The sequence below is a fragment of the Perissodus microlepis genome, chromosome 18, assembly GCF_051167445.1.
Source record: "Perissodus microlepis isolate ML-2025 ecotype Zambia chromosome 18, ASM5116744v1, whole genome shotgun sequence".
NCBI lineage: Eukaryota > Metazoa > Chordata > Actinopteri > Cichliformes > Cichlidae > Perissodus > Perissodus microlepis.
The window spans coordinates 12,937,673-12,956,569 of record NC_140478.1 but is presented as its reverse complement, the minus strand read 5'-3'; the positions used below and the strand labels follow the sequence as shown (position 1 = coordinate 12,956,569).

Sequence of the window (18,897 nt, the reverse complement as noted above, 5' to 3'; positions counted from 1 at the left end):
AGCAGTAGACTACTTTAATAAAGGAAAAAGGGATTAAACGATTTCTTAATTTTAAGGATTAAAAGGAGTCAATAAAAGACCATGTTAAACTCAATGTATGTGTCTGTGCACACGTGTAGGAGAGTTTGGCGAGGTGTGCAGTGGCCGGCTGCGTATGCAGGGGAAAAGAGAGATCTACGTTGCCATCAAGAGTTTGAAAGCAGGATACTCTGACAAACAGAGGCGGGACTTCCTGTCTGAGGCCTCCATTATGGGACAGTTTGACCACGCGAACATCATCAGGCTGGAGGGCGTCGTCACGAGATGTAAGTGAAGGCAACAGTGTGACGAAGCCTTTACGCTATTCTGTTCGTGGCTGGTTCGACGATGTTTTTAAGGAGTCCTTCACTCCCCTCTCCCTTCTCTTGTGTCGATCTCTGTGTGTCGCACACCTGTTTGAGACTTAGCAGAGCTGTCAGTGATGTAAATCGAAGCTGACCCTGGATCAGATAAAAGCTCCATTACCATGGTAACACAGCGGTGACGCATGGCAGTGTGCATGTGATGTAACCATCCTCCTCTTAAATGACCATTTGTTTACTTCACAGGATTGTTTTTAGGCAAATTAGAATGAGTGCGTGTGTTCGTGTTAGATAAGGCAGCGCTGGTACAACAAGATAGTTGATTGGTTATCACTGAGCCACGCTCTCTCGATCATTCACTCCATGTTTCTCGAAATCTATTCGGCTCTTGTCTCAGACCCCTATCTCGCACTGCTGCTTTCTCTCTCAGTCAGTGTCCATCCCTCTCTTTCAGTGGCTCCCCTGGTTCGCTCTATTCCATTCTCGCTGTCTGTCTCATTCACTTAATCCCAGTCTCATCTCCTCACCCTCTAGCACTCTCTTTCTCTCACTCTCTTTGTCATTCTCACTCCATGTCTGACAACGTAAATGCTACGTTTACCCAGATAAATGTGAAAATACTACACGGACACCTCCAGCTGACTATCTCTATCGAGGTAATGCCTTTGAGCCCAAAGATTGAAAGAAGTGCAAGGATTCATCAAAGCAATTCGAAGGAAATCCTGATTCTTGCTATGTCTGGATATATCTGCCCTTATGACAGGTTCACAACCAAAATCCATAAAGGAAAATGTAAAATATACATGTGACTATGAGCAGACAGCCAACAGATAATTATTAATTTTATTGATTATTTTTAATTTTAGAAAAAAAAAGGATCTTTTCTGTTTTTTTGAACTATGGTTTCAATCGCTCAGGCTTAGAGACCTGGTGGTTAAATCCCTGGAAACCACAGGCTTGGGAAAATGCATATTCCCTAACCAGTTGGTAAGTACTTGCTGGAGGTTTCTAGCTTTCACTATGAAATCTGTTGCGCAGCCCAGTCATGCAGGCATTGCGATCAATCAGCGATCCCCTGGCAACCACAGGTTGCTAGGGAAAAATACATATTCTCTAACTGTTGGAAGTGGTTACAGTAGGTTGCTGGCAGTCACTGTGGGTAACTGGTTGCACTGGTTGGTATATGGAGCTGCACTGGACTGACAGATCAATCTCTAGACCTGTGTAACTGGGCTTTAGCCGCCGATTTTCCAGAAACTACTTGCCAAACAGTTGGGAAATGTACATTTTTCCTTGTCTCTAGCTCTTTGAGACTGTAGCCTGAGTAATCTACAATATTTTGTTTGCGTCAGTGGTCCCATCATAATTTCAACTTTTGGATTTCTGCAAAACTATTTTACAATAAGTATCATACACACTTGTTAGTGGCTGGAGGCATTAAAGTTAAGATTTTTCATTTCTCAACAATTGCACATTTATAGCTGATTCATCTTCAGTTAATATCTGGATGTTACCAAACAATGAACTAATTCTTATTCATCGTAATCAAATTAGTTAATAATTAGTTTATAAATCATCTATAATGAATCAGATATTATTGTAAAACTGCAACTAATGTTTAAAGCACCTTGGAAAGTGTTAATAAATACAGTGTAATGCATCTATAAACAGTATTTGGATCGCTAAAGTTAAAAATAATTGTACAGCTTATTCCCTGCTTGTTTCTTTCACTTACAAAAGAGACCCATTCATAAACATGACCCTGTGGGATGAGAAATGACACTTAGGTTACCAGTGTGTTAAAATGTGATTTTAAGAGCCCAAGCATCATTATATAAATGAAGATCAATGATGACTGACACCCATCTCACTATTCTCATCACATTGTCCATCTCTCTCGGATGCTGCTTGCTTGTGGCCTATTGACCCTCCCATGGGAATAAAACAAGTCCACATTAACTTTTTACAACAAAATGATAATAATGACTAAAGTATGTCATTTTGTGTGTGCTGATGTCATCAGAATTTGATTGCTACTTAACATATAGTACAACATAAAGTTTTTAAAATAAATGATTTTTAATTACACGAGAAGTAGCATGAATTACTCATGTTTAATTAACATTATGGATTATTACATATTTAATTAACTGTTAATTTACAAATTACGAGTTGTCATTACAGAAATATCTCTCTTGGCTGTGCAGCACTGGATAACAGTCACGTTATAATGGTTAAGATGCCCAGTTACAAATACTGAAAATGTGTCAACCCTAACAATTAGCTCGCCTGCATTACAGCAAAGTATAGGTTCAATCTAAAAGCTTCTTCTGATCTGACAGATATTTGAGGGCGGTCTATAGACAAGCAAATAAGAGAGAGAATCATCATATTTATAAAGTTACAGGCACCAAAATAAGCCTCAGCTTTTCCCCTAATCGGACTCCCTCCTCTTCCTGCTTAGTGACACAAACAAAGATTTTCAGTCCATCACACCAAGCTGTTCAGTGCAACTCAGGCCAACAAAGAGCAAGTGCATATACACAGCCTTTTATTGCAATTATTAATAATTCATAAAGTTAATTGGATGTGTTTTTGGCCCCATGAATATTCAACAGCATGCATATTACAAATGAGACTTCACTGCATTTCTTATTAATTTCTTCTTGTGCTGTCACTCTCTTTGTCTCTCTCTCGCTCTGTCTCTGTCTATCTCTCTTGCTCTTTCAGACATGAGAGACATGTAACATGTAAACGTGTAATTATAGCACTCTTTTTTTCCAGTAACTGCCACTATTCTGTTTTAAAAAAACAGAATTAATTGAAGAATTACTGCCAAATCCTTGACGTTTTGGGTCAGAGGACATCAGCGGGGTTGACACAGGAGACGGTTAAAGAGCTGAGCAACGACTTGACAAGTGATTTGCTTTAACATAATCAAGTACTCATTACTTCGTAGTGTTCTTTGAATGTAAAAATATGTTTATGCACTTTGGCGTGCTTTTAGCAGGTGTATTTAATGAGCGCTCGCCTTCTTCTACACGTATTACTTTGTGTCTGCCTTCTCACCTGTCTTCACGGCACATTGAGAAGCTGATAGAGCCCCTCAGAAACAAATCTCACGAGCAAAGCAGTAATTTCACAGGTCACAGCCCCGGGTGTGCATGTGCGAGCGAGGGGGTGAGAGTTGAGAGGGGTCAATAATTCCTTCAGGCCCTTTTCTGCAGCCCCAGCTGGTCCTTTTACACCACCCTCAGTCTAATCAGACAGGCTGACTCCAGCTGATCTACACTCAGGTGTGTTGGTGTAAACAGTAGCAGACTTACAAGTAGAAGGTGGAGTATTGGTTTGAGTAGGAGTAGGTAGGTAGGTGTAATTACGGAGAAGCTCAAACTTGAAGGGAGTCATGTTGTACTGCACAATACTTTCTTATACAAATGACAGAATGCACTGCAACAGAACTCCTGATAATAAGTATTTCCATTTTCAAGGCTAAAATCATATTTTTTAGCTGTTTATTTTCTTGCCAGTAGTCCAGAATTCAAACACTATTAGTTTTCTATGATGTAATATTTTTCTTGAAGTCACTAAAATATCTTAATAACTGCAGCATAATTTTCTTTTGATCTTTAATTGGATAATGGATTACTTGTTTCAACAGTGCAGACAGGAGTAATGTTAACTGTTGGCGGAATTGGGGCTCTTGATCTTGTTGTTACATGAAGTACAATAGTAGCCTTTGTTGTACTAATTATCTAAATGGCTGTGATGTGCCAATAGTAAGTACTATAAGTATCTTTAGTAGAAGTGTGGCTGATTCAACCAAAGTTGTGGTAGTAGTAACAAATCTGGCACAGTTCTGGCACAATATTCTGTCTATCAGTGTGAGTGTATGTGTGTCTGTGTTCACTGCTTAAAACCTCATAAGCCCTCATCCGCTCCTATGTGCCACACTAATAACCTGCTCTGCTGTCTATCACCTGATTGCTGCTATTGTCATGCTAATTAGAGGGCCACATGCAGAAAAGGAGAGGAAAAAATGCTCTTTTTTTCTGTCTGTCTCACTGCACATCAGAAAAGTGCAGCAATCTACCCCCATCCCATCATCCCCTCCTCCCTGCCCCTCTCCATCTCCTTATCTCCTTTTTATCTCCACCGTCCCTCATTTTATCCATCCATCCTCTATGCGTTTTACAATCGCTGCAACAATTGGCCCATTTGGAAAACCCTCAATTACCGAAGTCCTTCTCATCTGACACACACACACACACGCACGCACGCACACGCACAAACATTAAAAAGGCTGCTCTACAAAGGTGCTGTTAAACCCTGCAAAACCACATTTTCCTCTCGTCTTCTGTTTGAAGAAACTAGTGATTAGTTTTAACTGTGTACCTTTGTGCGCTGAACAATAGGTGTTTCAATATTTCCTGTCAGACTCTTTGAAAGTATTCTGAATATGCATGTAGCTTTGTAGATTGGACTGCACAGACAACGACACGGGGAAGCGGGAGGGGGACCGAAGAGAAAAGGTGACAACGGGATGTAGGGAAGCAGGGGGCATGGATGGATGAGAGAGGATACAAGAGGGAGGAAATGAAAGAGGATGGGGCTTGGGAATAAATGAGGGTGATGGGGGGAAGATGTGCAAAGAGATTTGAGGAAAGGAGGGAGCAGATAGAGGAGAGGAGAGATGGAGAGGAGACAAACGTGAGGAAATGAGAGGAGATGAGAAAGCAAAGAGGGAGGAGGAGAGGTGAAGAGAGGAGATAAGGTTATTGAGTTTCTGTCTTTCTGTTGCTCCGCTCCCCCACAACCTCGCGTGGCTCTTCCCAGAACAGAGATCTGTCCTGTGTTAAAAGCATTGTATAATTTAGTTCAGACCCTTAACATTAATCAATACAGCAGTTATTTCATTTTCTCGTTTGTACCTTGGGCCGCCTCATTCAATAATGCGGTAATGCGGCCCACTGGCGCACACACAGAGTCTATCACTTTCGTTTACGCTTGCACCAACACGCACAGAAACAGCCTCTCATAATGTAATTTGCCAGATAGAGTGTATATATGTTGTCTCTATCACTTTCATATATACACGGCAATTCACAGATTCACACAAACACACACATCTACACACGCACATGCGTGCAAGGCCTAAATGATCCCACCTTTATCCCAGAGAGAGAAGAGACAACACTTTCTTCTTTCACTTAATAAAGTGATGTAAAATAAGAGCAAACTCCTTTCTGATCCATTTCATAACACACTAAAGCACACAAAACATCAATACCCAATCTGCAGTCTGCACTAAAATACACATACACGTACGTGCATACAGTGGGAGGCGCTTTCGGCTCTGCAAACGGATGTGTTATTTCTGAAGCCAATGAAAGGCAATAAATTTGAATGAATATGAATGTGATTAGTTAATTATGTGCTTTCAGGAGGAAATTGAGGAGCGCCTGCGAAGATTTGGCTGAGAGAGCTCCATGACGAGCTGAAGTGAAGTGTGAATGGCATGTGATGAAGTTGCTGCAAGAAGTAAAAGGGATTCATTGTACCGTTGAGTGTGTGTATGTGTGTGTATGTGTGCACGTGTGTGTTTGCATGAGCACCTGACAAAAAATAGATGAAATGAGCTAATATATAACATGAATGTGTGTGTGTGTGTGTGTGTGTGTGTGTGTGTGTGTGTGTGTGTGGCCGTTTCATTGGTAACCTCTGTTATCTTTTAGAGTTGGAGGGGTAATCCTGTATGGCAGGTATACAGATGATGGCTAGTGATAGCAGTGTGTGTGTGTGTGTGTGTGTGTGTGTGTGTGTGTGTGTGTGTGTGTGTGTGTGTGTGTGTGTGTGAGTACATGCCAGACTAACACGGCCCACAAGGCAGAGACAAAAGGATGAATGTGTTTCATTGTGCTTCACTCTTGACCGCTTCCAACACTGCAAACCTGAAGGCAGTCTTCACTTGTAGCATACATACATGCTGCTGACACCCATGTAACACACACACACACACACACACTCAAACACATAATTGGTTTTTAGGGTTAGTTTTTTACAGCTCTTTTCCATTTCATGGCTGTCTGCTTTGTAGAATACCATATGCACAGATGCTTGTCGCAGAATTACATACATGCATTCACGTTTATGGAGTCCACAAAGTGCAATTAAGCATTCGCAAAAACTGAAACAAACACATCTCGTGCAGGTAAACAAAACGGTATGAAGAGTCAGCACTTCTTTCAGTCATCATTCAGGATCAGATTATTGCCAGTGCTGCGTTTACATGCGCAGACGCACGCGTACGTTCTCCACCTATGATCTGAGCTGAAATCAAACAGTCATCATTGAGTTGTCTCACCCCTGAGTTCAGTTCTCCTTTTCTCTGTCTCTCTCTCTCACACACACACCCACGCACACACACAAACACAGCGACAGGCCACACACAACACAGGCCCCGTGTGGAGATAAATGTGACCAGCAGTCCTCACCCCCAGCAGAAGAAAATCCAATTCTCTTTCACTTTTATCCCTGAGACTAATGTTACTGTCAAAGAAGACACCACCACCAGAGACCGGCCGACTCTGTTTGTGTGTGTGTGTGTGTTTGCTGTGGTGAGATACTGAATTCATTTAAGGTGATGTATTGCTGTCTTTACCTACAATCTTACTGTAGGCCTCGGTGGTGTTGTTCCTGCCTTTTCACGACATGCTTTTGACCCATCCTCCCACCATCCCTCCGCCTCTCCTCTCGTCTCTTCTCCCCTGCTTTCCCTTTCTTCTTCTTTATCTTTCTCTTCTCTCGCTCATCCATACTTTCCTTTCCTCCTTTTTCCTCCTGTCTCCTCATTGCTTTCAGACCCCACCCTTCCATCATTCCCCATCTTCTCTGATCCAATGGTTTTTGTCTTTCTTGAGCTTACTTGAGCTAAGTACTTCGATGCATACAAGCAAGAAAGAAAGACTCTTTTTAAAATACTTTTTCCCTCATTTATCTTTCCCTTAGGTTTTTTTCCCAGCATCTCTGAGGCCTGATTTGGGAAACGTGACCTATTCATCATGTTTAGAAGCTACTCACACACCCACCTACATACGCACAGTCATTTGTAACTGCACATTGTATGTTTGTTTGTGATTGGCAAAGCTCGGCTGTAGGGGGTGGTACCAAGGGAGAACCCCCTTAAAGCACGGACAACTGCAGTTTTTGGTATTCGTGTGTGCGTGCATGGGTGTGTATGTGATTGCAGGTACTTTGTTAATCATTTGTAAGCCGCACCAGATGCCATGCAGGGGACCATAGTGCACAGGGCCTGTCAGTCAACCCACGCCTTCGTCACACATACACACTCATGCAGGTGCAGGTGCACAGCGATCCAACCACAACCCCCTTCCCTTGAGGCTGATTAGTATTCATGAGATCTCAGGAGGCCCCCTTAAACTCACTCACACACACACACACACACACATATTCTGGTGGATTGGTCTATTCTAATTATCTCCTGGCGTTTATGGAGAGGGCTGATTAGAAGCTGTCAGTGTGACTGATGACGACATGCCATGCTATCCCCTAGAGAGAGACGGAGACGGAGGGAACGGCTGGTCACAGCTGTGGACTCTGCCTCCTCTCTGTCCTCGCCTCTTTATAGTTTGTGTATTTCTTCCTTGTAACTCAGCCTTACTAACAGCTGTCTTGTAATGTTCCTCTGTAGGTAAGCCAGTGATGATCATAACGGAGTTCATGGAAAATGGATCTCTGGACACTTTCCTCAAGGTGAGTCACGGCTCAGCTGGAAGGAATACATCTTTTCTTCCAAGGTCAGGGCCACGAGTCTTTACAGATGCCACAAAGAAAATGATGTCCCAGCTGAAAAGACATTGAAATTTTAAGTTGTTGTTCATCTCTTAAAGCTGAAGAATTTATTCCACCAACACTTTGGTGGAATTATTTTAAGTAGTTTTCAACAAAATATCTACAAAGGCTTTTGTTGTACAGAATCTAAAATTATTATGTTCTTTATTTTCAGGTGACATTTTTTTAATAAAAAAAGACACATTTTCACTTAATGGTACAGTTAAAGGAGGATAATATCACTGTCGTCATGGGTACAATATATATAGAATTTAAGAAGGGTTTGTAGTCATGTTATGAGCACGAACACAAACACTGTGGGGGGAAAAAGCAAAGCAAACAGAAACATTTAGATGGGTAATATTTTCCTCACACAGTTTTTGATAATCGGTCAATGAAATGCACTTAGAGTCCATATTCCAGAGGGGAAAACTGCATCCGAATGCTGACTGGTAGGCAATAAAACAAAGAAAGTATATTGCTTTTTGTGCATTTTGCTCTGTCAGGATATATATTAAAAACAACAATGAAACTGTAGTGGTGGCTTCTGTTTTAACTTTAAGTAACAGATTTCTATGTGAATATTTTTATTTAATCGATTAAATACTTTAATGAACTACTCAGACGGCAAAGATAGCATTATGAAAATGTTAAAATGTATCGGTTTAATCGTGATATCTACAAGCACAAAATAGAAATATAGTAGAAGTAGTAAAGATTGTGTAGTAAATTAGCTGAATCACGGTTTCCATACACCGAGCTGAACAGATTTAGATTCAGTGTCGTTTGTCAGGCAGTAAATTCACTGCAGTGCTCAGAGCCATTAAGGCTGTGATGATAGGCCCATTGCTTAATAGACACCAATCCTGGCAGCAAACTGAAGCAAAACACAGTAAAAGCAAAAAAAAAATGGCTCAGGCACAGTGTGACTGCCACACACAGCCACACGTTTTGTGTGAGAACATGTCCTGTAGCGAGGGTCCTAAACGTGTCCACAGGGAGCAGTATAAACATGGAGTCATCTTTATAGTTGGTTATAGTTTACGGTCCATTAAGTTCCTAATTTTTTTGTTCTGTTTTTTGAGGTAACAAAAAAAAATTATTATTATAAAATAACATGCCCAAATTAGCCTAATATTCCCACTTCTTGCTTCTCTCATCTCTTTCATTCATCTCATTGTCAGCCTCTCTGGCCTGCATTTGTCTCATCTCTCTTTCCCTGTCCTCTCCACTCTTCCTCCTCTTTACTGGCAATGCAACGTGGTGGGCAGATTGATAGAGGAAGTCTGTAGGTTTGTTAGACAGTCCAATCAATCAGCATCTCACAAAACCACCAGCTAATTAACTTAGTCCACAGCTGCCGAGGGAGGGAGCGAGAGAGAGAGTGAAAAGAAACGATAGAGGAAGAGGGTGTAGGGGAGGCACAGATGCAGAAAGATGAAGGAAGATGGATGGAGAGATCGAGACTGAGTCAAAGTATTACAGAGTTTCTCCCTCTCTGAGACACAGTCTTGAAGAGAGACAAAGAAGGATGGAGAGAACAAAGAGACAGAGGAAGGAGAGTTGATATAAAGGAGAGAGGGTGACTGATAACATGAATGGTTTTTTAACGGGGACCATTGGCCCAGGGCAGAAATAATTGGCACAGGAAGGTGAGCTGGACCATCATCGATCAACGGCCTCCGCTCTCTGCCAAAGACAGCTCAAATCTGAAATCCAGTGAGCTCTGCATGGGCACGCAGTCAGCGTTTGAGAGGAAACTTTTGTCTCCTCTGTCAGGTCCAATCCTCTGCAAGTTGGATTTCTATGTGATCCTCCATTGATCCCTGGAAGGCGACATCCATCTTTTGCTTGCCATGCTCCAAAGGGAGGTTAAACTGTGGGGTTAGCTGGATCTAAAAGAGATTCACAGCCTTACACCAGGACATTTGCTAAGTGTGTATTGCTGACACTGCAGAAGCTCAAATCCTGGGACTTACTGGTCATTTGGTGACCACAGAATAACATTTTACTCATATAATCTGACAGCAGACGTTTTCCACTTCAGTTGACATTTAAGCCTGTGTGGGGCTGTCATGTTTTACAATGAGCAGGTAAGCAATGGAATTTACTGAACTTATTGCTCGTATTATGAATACGATGTATTATTTGAACATTAAGGGATGAATATAAAAAAGTTGCCATTTGTCAAAGTTTGACAAATTGTGTTAAATTTTACTTTTGGGAATATTATCCAAGTATTACGGATCTACCAGTTTTCTGCTGCCCCAAAACAAATGTTTCAGCAAAGCCTACCAATCAGAAGAAAGTGGGCTTTTAAAGGCATTAAGAGCTAAAACAGTGGATAAACTGATGGTTGCATAAATGGCCAGTAAAAGAAAAACAAGGATGAATAAAGATGCGCTGAACTGCGACTCTTGTAAAGATTCTCTAGTGGAGTCCCAGGACAGAAATACTGGAACTGGGCACAATTCAATCAACCTTTCTCTTTGGTCTTCCTTCCAGAAACATGACGGCCAGTTCACGGTGATCCAACTCGTCGGCATGCTCCGTGGGATCGCTTCAGGTATGAAGTACCTGTCAGACATGAGCTACGTGCACAGAGACCTGGCAGCTCGAAACATCCTGGTGAACAGCAACCTGGTGTGTAAGGTGTCCGACTTTGGCCTGAGCCGAGTTCTGGAGGACGACCCAGAGGCCGCCTACACTACAAGGGTAAGACACACTCTCACAGTGTACTGCTGTCATAACAGCAGCTGGAGCCAGCTAAGGCAAAACACTGTAGACGGAAAGCTTTCATGTACTCGTCACTATTGAGATTTCCACTTTCAGGAAGTTCAAATTAGTTTTACTGCACGGTGTGCAACCGGAATACAGTCTTAGATGCAAAGTGGGCACTCTGCCTCTCCACATTCCCAGTAGTTTCAGCAGTGACCTCACTGGCCCTTTTCTTCAAGGATGCAAGCTCAAGCTTTAATAAGTAAGAAAAAAGACAATGTCTTGAATGTACGGTTTCACACTATACTGCACTGGGCAAGTATGTTTTGAACATTGTTCTACAAAGGCTTTCACAGCCAATAACATAAACCCATGCTGTCAAGTCAAATCACAGCAGTCTTTGGCAACGAGAGCATCCTCTCACTGAGCTAGGAGAGAATGGAGAAACTTAAACGTCAGTAAGTTAAACCACTGCGGAGTAACTCATCTAAAATGTCCACAAGGAGATGGCATTATTCATATTCATAGGAAGGGTTGGATGTTATTTTTAATATGGCATTAGCATTGCCCTGGGAGGAGTGTATCAGCCGCTGACTGCTCTATTGCAATCACACACAAACTCCTACTGATGTCAGGAGACGTAGATGGAGAGCTGCAGGCACTGAGGGGTGCAGGGGGGAGTAGGTGGGGGTTGTAGAGCCCGAAAACGAAGATGATCCAGGAAGAGAACAGAGAGCGAGAGAAAGGGGGGAAGGTGGCAGAAGGATGGAGTAAGCGTAGTTAGGAGGGGGGAGATAAAGGGGTACGGTAGGTGTGTACAGAGGTGGAGGAAACAAAAGTACAGTGCAGAGTGACTTGGAAGCTTTGCCTTTTATTTGACTTTGACCGAGCAGAGATGGGGGATGCTAGGTGGTGCAGAGGCAGCTGCCGCATGTTAAAAAGCTGAACGGAGCCTATAGAGGTACAATGTGTCTGTGTGTGTGTGTCAGAGTGAAAGAGAGCGAGAGCTCTTGCTGCCTATTGTGTGTATACAGTGGGCTATATGAATCCTTTTGATCTGAGGATCGACGACAAAGGCAGGGGCGGCGGTGCAGGGAAAAAAAAGATAACAGAAGAAAGACAAGTATAAGAACAAACACTGGAGCAAACATTAACCCCTGTTGTCATATTAAAGCAGAGCGCTGCTTAGTGTATAACCTCTCCTGCTCTGTTCCTAAAACAGCACTGCACCAGGCTTCTTTGCAGCAACCATTTTATAATTTGTTTTCTCTCCTCTACAGTACTCTGCTGTATCTTGATTTATTACAGCGCTAATACAACAGCCTTGAAGTATTCACTCTATTATTGGCAGCACGATGCAGTGGGCCCAGAGCGGCTGATATTCAGTATGTGAATAAATGCTGACTGCCTCTGGGACCATTTACAGGGAGGGAAGATCCCCATCAGATGGACAGCTCCAGAGGCAATAGCCTACAGGAAGTTTACCTCAGCAAGTGATGTGTGGAGTTACGGCATTGTCATGTGGGAGGTGATTTCATACGGAGAGAGACCCTACTGGGAGATGTCCAACCAGGATGTGAGTCACACATAAACACACAGTCTCAGGTTCGATGTTAATCAAATTAGTGCACTTACACAGTGCTGCCAGCGATAAAGAGCTACTTTTTCAGTCTTCAGTAAAATTCCTATCTATAACAACAAGTTTGCACATTTTACATTTTTCCTGTATAGTACTGATCACAGAACTCGATACCTCTCTCCATGCAGGTGATCAAAGCAATAGACGAAGGCTACCGTCTTCCTGCTCCTATGGATTGTCCTGTGGTGTTGCACCAGCTCATGCTGGATTGCTGGGAGAAGGGGCGAAGCGACAGGCCAAAGTTTGCACAGATTGTCACAATCCTGGACAAGCTCATCAGAAACCCAGCCAGTCTCAGAGAGCTGGCAAACAGCTCAGTATGGTCAGTGAGAGAAAGATGTGAATTATGACTGCAAATTTCACTGATAAATCTTGGCATGCCTGGATTAAATTGTAGGAGAGTAGAGGCACAAAGTGCAAAGCAGTAAATGAGGTGACATGAAAGAACATTATTATCTTTTATAAACAAAGCCATATTTATGAAATGGAAATTCATTGATACAGACTCGCATGCTTGTTTCACATTCTGTGTAGATGCCCCTAATCCCCAGTTATATTGCACTCATCCACTGAATATAATTATTTGTGCATTTGCATTTTGTAACTGCAGGCATTTAGCTAACCCTCAGAATGAAAACAGCATGCAGACGTTCCAATCCCTTTCCACTCTGACATACTCAACAGAAAAAACAAATGCAGGCACCTCTAAAAAAGGCAGAACACAGCAGACTCAGAGAACTATGTAACAAGACGAAAAGACTTACACAGGCTTACACAAAAGCATATACTGCACTATGTAAGTGAATATTGTAAGTTCTTTTAGCAAAAACGATTGTGTTACCTTTGAGTGTGCAATGACAAATAGATCATTTCTAACAATTTATAAGAAAAAAAAGCAAGCAAACAAGTCAAGGGTTTTACAAGTAATACCACACAAGCTTGCTCTGGGGTGAGGGCAGCATTAATCATACTTACCTGCTAATGGTTGGGTTTAAAGTTTATGTTTTTCTTTTCAGCGGGGATTTGAGGCTGTCGTGCTGCGGTCATTGCAGAATTATAATGATTCTGTCGGCAGAACCAAGACTGATGCGAATAGTTTTTATTTTTACGAATCTGTGTCCAAGCACAAATTATTGACTTCGGCAGTAACAACAAACTGTTTTTCTAGCCATAAACCGGCCAAAGCTTCATTGAATTTGTATTTGTGGGTTTTTTTCTAATCCCAGCAGGGAGGACCCGTCCACACCAGAGTTCAGTGTTAATACAGTGGATGAGTGGTTAGATGCTATCAAGATGGGCCACTACAAGGAGAACTTTTCCAGTGCTGGATATGTCAGCTTGGACTCTATCCTTTACATCAGTGTCAGGTGCAGACTTACAGGATTTTCAGCATGAGTAATAACACATCTACTTTGGTGTCATTTGAATGTGAAGACAGTGAATTGGACATGAAACTTGGTATTTTAAATGTAAAACAGATGCATTTTCTTCGTAACAAAATAGCTTCGTAATACTTTGCCTGTACTTTTTTGTGTTTTCCATCTAGTGAACTGGCTAAGATGGGAGTGTCCCTGGCTGGCCACCAGAAGAAGATTTTGTCCAGTGTGCAGAGCCTGCAGACCCAGGGGACGCACGTCCAAGTATAACACTTTCAACATTAGAGAAACACGAGGAGACAAAGTCAAACTGGATGCTCCTGTTAAGAGTTTCCCCACAGCAACAGAGTTGTGATGTAAGCTCTGTGCTTGGGCCTTCTTGGATTTTGAGACACATTAAGATGGAGACGACATGGACGCTTGCCTCCTTCACCTTCTCGCAGTTTCCCCATTTGTACTGTCCTTGGTGGGCACTTCTGGCTTTAGCTCTCAGAGTCCCAGCAATACGGTCACCATTATGGAGCATCAAAGAGACACATTTCCAACTGCAAGGCTGCACCTGAAGCATCCCTGATCATTTCACACCGTGTCAACTCAACAAAACAGGAGGAAAAAAGACTTTAAACAAAAGAAATGACAAAAAAACAAATTAGAATATAATATCACTGTCTGTTAGGTGTACAGTTGTTTTTTCTGTCATTTTGTTGGCTTTGAGTTTTCACCTTGAAGAGTTTAAAAAGGGTCAGATGGTATGTACATGTGTAGATATATGTTTATATGGGCTGTGTGTCTCACAACCATAGAGATGGACCTAAAGTTTGTATTGTTGGTGAGGTTTATAGGCTCAACCTTAACAGACGTAATTATTAGTACGTGTGTGGCCCCTTGCATTGCTCTCTGTACACAGAAAGCCAGTGAATGAGCCAAGATTTTGAATGAAATGAATGTGTGGGTTTGGGGAGAGGGGAACTGAAAAACTGGACCTTTAGGGATAGAGAGGGATATAGATTTGCTAGCTCACATAGGATGGAACTATGATTCGTTTTTAAATAGTGTATTGGACCAAGACCAGGGCTTCCTTAGTGACTGCTCCCAGACACACTTCCATAAAAACTATTCCCAGTGCATGTTTGCAAGTACTCTTGCATTTACAGTACAACCTAACTAACAGCAGAGAATACAGCAGAAACAGCTACGGTGCAGTTAGCACAGAGAAAATGTTACTCTTCCGCCGCCTTTTCCAAACAGCAGTCTATCACAGGTGTTATAGTATGGTGTTGTTGCAAACACTTCAGCCCAGAAGTTTGCCTTCCAGTATTTCAGGTATGTTAAGAGGTTTATAGTGTTTTGTGAAGAGCAAAGTTGATGCAGACAGATGTCAGGACAGATGTCGTGACAGACTTGACACTGTTAAGGACGTATGACTTGTTTTTCCAGTGTTGTGCCATGTACAGTAACTTTGAAATGTTCATCTAAATAACGACCCACCATTCCAACTCTATGGTTTTCTTTCATCAGTTCCCGTGGCTGGATGGTTACACAAGGCCAGTTGGAATAATTACAGTGGTTTGTGTTTTCCAAATAGTCTGCTTGATGAAAAGAAGCATTGGACCCTTTTTCAGCAAAATGAAATAGAAGCAGTGTTGACTTTCAGCTGTGCCACCACAAGAGGGTAAATTTGACTTTAAAAAAAAGAAAGATGATTTGTGCGTGTTGTACTCTATCACTTCCCTGGTATCTGTCATTTTGAACACCCTTATTTAAAAAAAAATACCCATAACCTAAAGAAGCATTTTTTTCTGTATTAGAAGGAAACTGCTGCTTATCACAATAACTATCACAATAATTATACAGTAATATATGAAGGGACCCTCTTTGTGTACACTGTAATAATGGCACTGAACCCGCTTTTAGTGTATTTCTGCATCCAGTTTTAATATTTGTGGTACTCCGTAGGACCAACAGTGGCATAAAGTACAGAATATATGATTGTATCATAGTGTAAAATATGTACAGTGTTGATTTCCAATGTTAGAATGTTTGTAATGATAACAATGATGATGACTATGATGTACTTTTATTGTGAAAAAGAGATTTCTGAAGTTCTCGTTCAGGGGTGGGTCATACATAGGTGAAGGTGATACGTTGGTCTGAACAAAGGAATGTAGCATGGTGCAAAGCTTCAGCTTTTATTGACAGGTGAGAGTGACTGCAGTTTCTACTATAGCGTTAGGATGAGTAGAATGGACTTTCTTTATTGATACACTGGCTTCATTTGCATATCCACCTTAAAGAGTCGTTACATGCACTTTTTTGACCTTGGACTGCATACAACACAATTTTTAAAAGATGCTTGTTCAGGAGAGGGAAGGACGAAAAGTCTAACACGAAAAATCCTCCATTTAAACTTGGATCTGATATCACAGATTGAACATTTGCTCTCTCCTTACCCTAGAAATGATAGCTGAGCTTAGCAGACTTGTCAAGCATTGCATTTCTATACATGCTGCAGTAGTTTGCATGGTATAAGAGTATTTTTAGAGGGTGAAGAGGATGAAGGGTAATGCTGCTTCCCTAAAGTCAAGAGCAAAAGAGTAAAAGTGTAAGAAATGGTTTCTGCAGCATGTTTGTCGGAACTAATGTAAGTGAGCTGTGACTGTTAGCTTATCTATTAGCTTTGTAACAAGACTTTACTTCAAAGGCTAAGAAGTACATCTTTTACTTACTAAATTGCTTTATTTTCTGGAGTTACAGGGTATTTTAAATCCAGTACATGTATATGTCCAATCAGTACATGTGGCTTTGGAAGTCACCTGGAAACTCAGTTAGCCAAGAGAGACCTTAGCTAAGGCGATAGACGGTATAAAAGATGGACGTAGCCAATGTGCTCTTACATACTTTTGTGCGTGAAGTTCTGCTTTGAAGCCCCAAGGTGTGTGTTTACCTCATCATCATCTTGGCATTTTTAAACTGGATTTAATGAGGGAAAACCACACTCTCATTTGCTAATGGCTTGTCAATCACATGTCATTAGCCAGTGATCATATTCTGAATAATAATAATGAATTATGCTATTCATTGTATTCAGTATGCCTTCAAATGAGTCACCGTTCCTCATACTGAGGAAACTGTCCCCTGAGGTTAGAGCAGAGTGACATTTTTCTATCAACTCCTACAAGACTGGAAGTATTTTTGCAACCACCACTATCAACCCCAGTGGCCAAAAAATAAAATGCAGATTTAAAGTCCTTTTCGGACCCAGAAGCTATCTTCATTTTTTGTACCGCCTCTGACTAAACCGGTAAATTTAATTGATTAGTTATCTACAACAGATAAAATGTGCCCCTGGTGGTTGTAATTTAGCATATTGTTATTCTGAAGTAGAAACCTACGTTTGTCTAACATTTCAAAAATACAATTAGTAACATGCACCATGCTAGTAGAGAAATCCAGACAGACCTGATAGTTATAAAATCTGAGCCACTCTGCTGCCAGTGAAAAAGTTGCTTTTTTAATTGTGTTGTTCAGCCCCAATGTTTTAGAACTAGTAAAATAGAGGCGTGACAAAGTGTTCTGCTTTTTTCAGCATAAGCCGCAGACCAAATGCAAATTCAGAGTTTGAAACTGTTCATTCTACTCTTGCTAACTCTATGATTTCACTCTAGCGGACTACCCGTGACCGCTGGCCTTTTAGATGCCTTATTTTCTGAGCTATTTTTCTGTTTTGTTGCCCTATACAGGGGATATTGAGAGTAAAGTGTATTTATCTGTGTTCTTAAGGTGACCTCACATTAACACCCTGGTTTTATAACATCCCAGAGGCCCCCTCAAACTGTACCATCATAACTTCCATACCTTTAAGTAGATACTATTAGAACCGTCATACCTGAAGACCTGTAAAAGTGGACGGGGAAAATCACAGTGTTGTTATTTATTTGCAAATTATGAATATGATTAGCTTTCAGTTCTTTTCTTTATAAGTGCCAAATTCCTCTTGCATTTTTAACATTATGTTACTGCCTGCAAAATAATGGTGAATTGTTGACATTGTCCTCTTTTTGACCCACTTATTCATCAGCACTCTCACTTTAGAAGAAACCATTTTGGTTTCTACTCTGAACTCCCTGGTTTTTATCACTTTTCACCATGTCAAGGTTAGCTACGTGGGCTGGTTTGCTTGAACTTAAATACAGTGTTTGTATCCATTCTCCACAAAGTCTGTATCGTAAATGTTAATGAGTGATTCTCATCTGAGACTTTTAGCACTCTCTCTATCTCCCTCTTTGTCCTCCTCTCTCTCTTTGTTTGGCCATCATACAAGGCTTATTTGTCCCCATGCCAATTTCCTCTGCGTTGCTTGTTGTAAAGGGTGTAGGCATTTTAATGTCTTTCATGTCGCTGTAATAAATATGCTAATATTTCTAATTTCTCACCTGAAGCCTGCAGTGTCTTTTTCTTCAACACATTTCCTGCTTGTCTTGCTCCCTCAGAGAGAAGATCCCAGAGAAGATTGAAACAAACTTACAAATATTATATATACAAAAAAAAATGCAGTCCCAGCATCCATCTAACGTTTTATTTTACTTATTGAACTGAGCTACTAGGTGCTTCTGGGCAGGTGTAGATGACGGCTTTTTATAGTTGTCACGTATCGCATAAAACGCATCTCATTGGGTCGGCTGGTATTCCATTAATTCCATATTCTCAGCCTTGGCCTTGTATGTGTTGACAGTAATGACAGTAATGTTGCTACCACTACACTATCGAGGCTGATATATATACTGATAGTGAGTCCCATTACAGTAGATGCTTGCTGATGTGAACACTGCTCTACACACCATCCCCACTGTCAGTAACACTGAAACCAATGAGCTCATATATATTGCCACAGTAATCCTAGCTGCACTTGGATATAATATAAAGCATGCATGTAGAGAAAGTTCCCCATGGAGAAGAAGGCTGGAAGCCACTA

The 18,897-nt window shown here is 41.3% G+C and overlaps 1 protein-coding gene across 2 annotated transcripts in view; it reads left to right on the top strand.

Moving 5' to 3' along the window:
• LOC146367454 (ephrin type-A receptor 3-like) overlaps positions 1–18,357 on the top strand; it is a 78,711-nt gene extending 60,354 nt beyond the window's left edge. Inside the window, exons 13-19 of one of the 2 annotated variants that reach the window (XM_084913538.1) lie at positions 120–305; positions 8,053–8,114; positions 10,698–10,907; positions 12,337–12,486; positions 12,678–12,871; positions 13,779–13,916; positions 14,096–18,357. In XM_084913538.1, the coding sequence (XP_084769664.1) occupies positions 120–305; positions 8,053–8,114; positions 10,698–10,907; positions 12,337–12,486; positions 12,678–12,871; positions 13,779–13,916; positions 14,096–14,195 (1,040 nt within the window). In that variant the 3' untranslated portion in view covers positions 14,196–18,357. Of the gene's footprint in view, positions 1–119; positions 306–8,052; positions 8,115–10,697; positions 10,908–12,336; positions 12,487–12,677; positions 12,872–13,775; positions 13,917–14,095 lie in introns of both variants that reach the window. The other variant, XM_084913537.1, reaches the window with a different exon arrangement.
• The last annotated feature ends 540 nt before the right edge of the window (positions 18,358–18,897 follow it).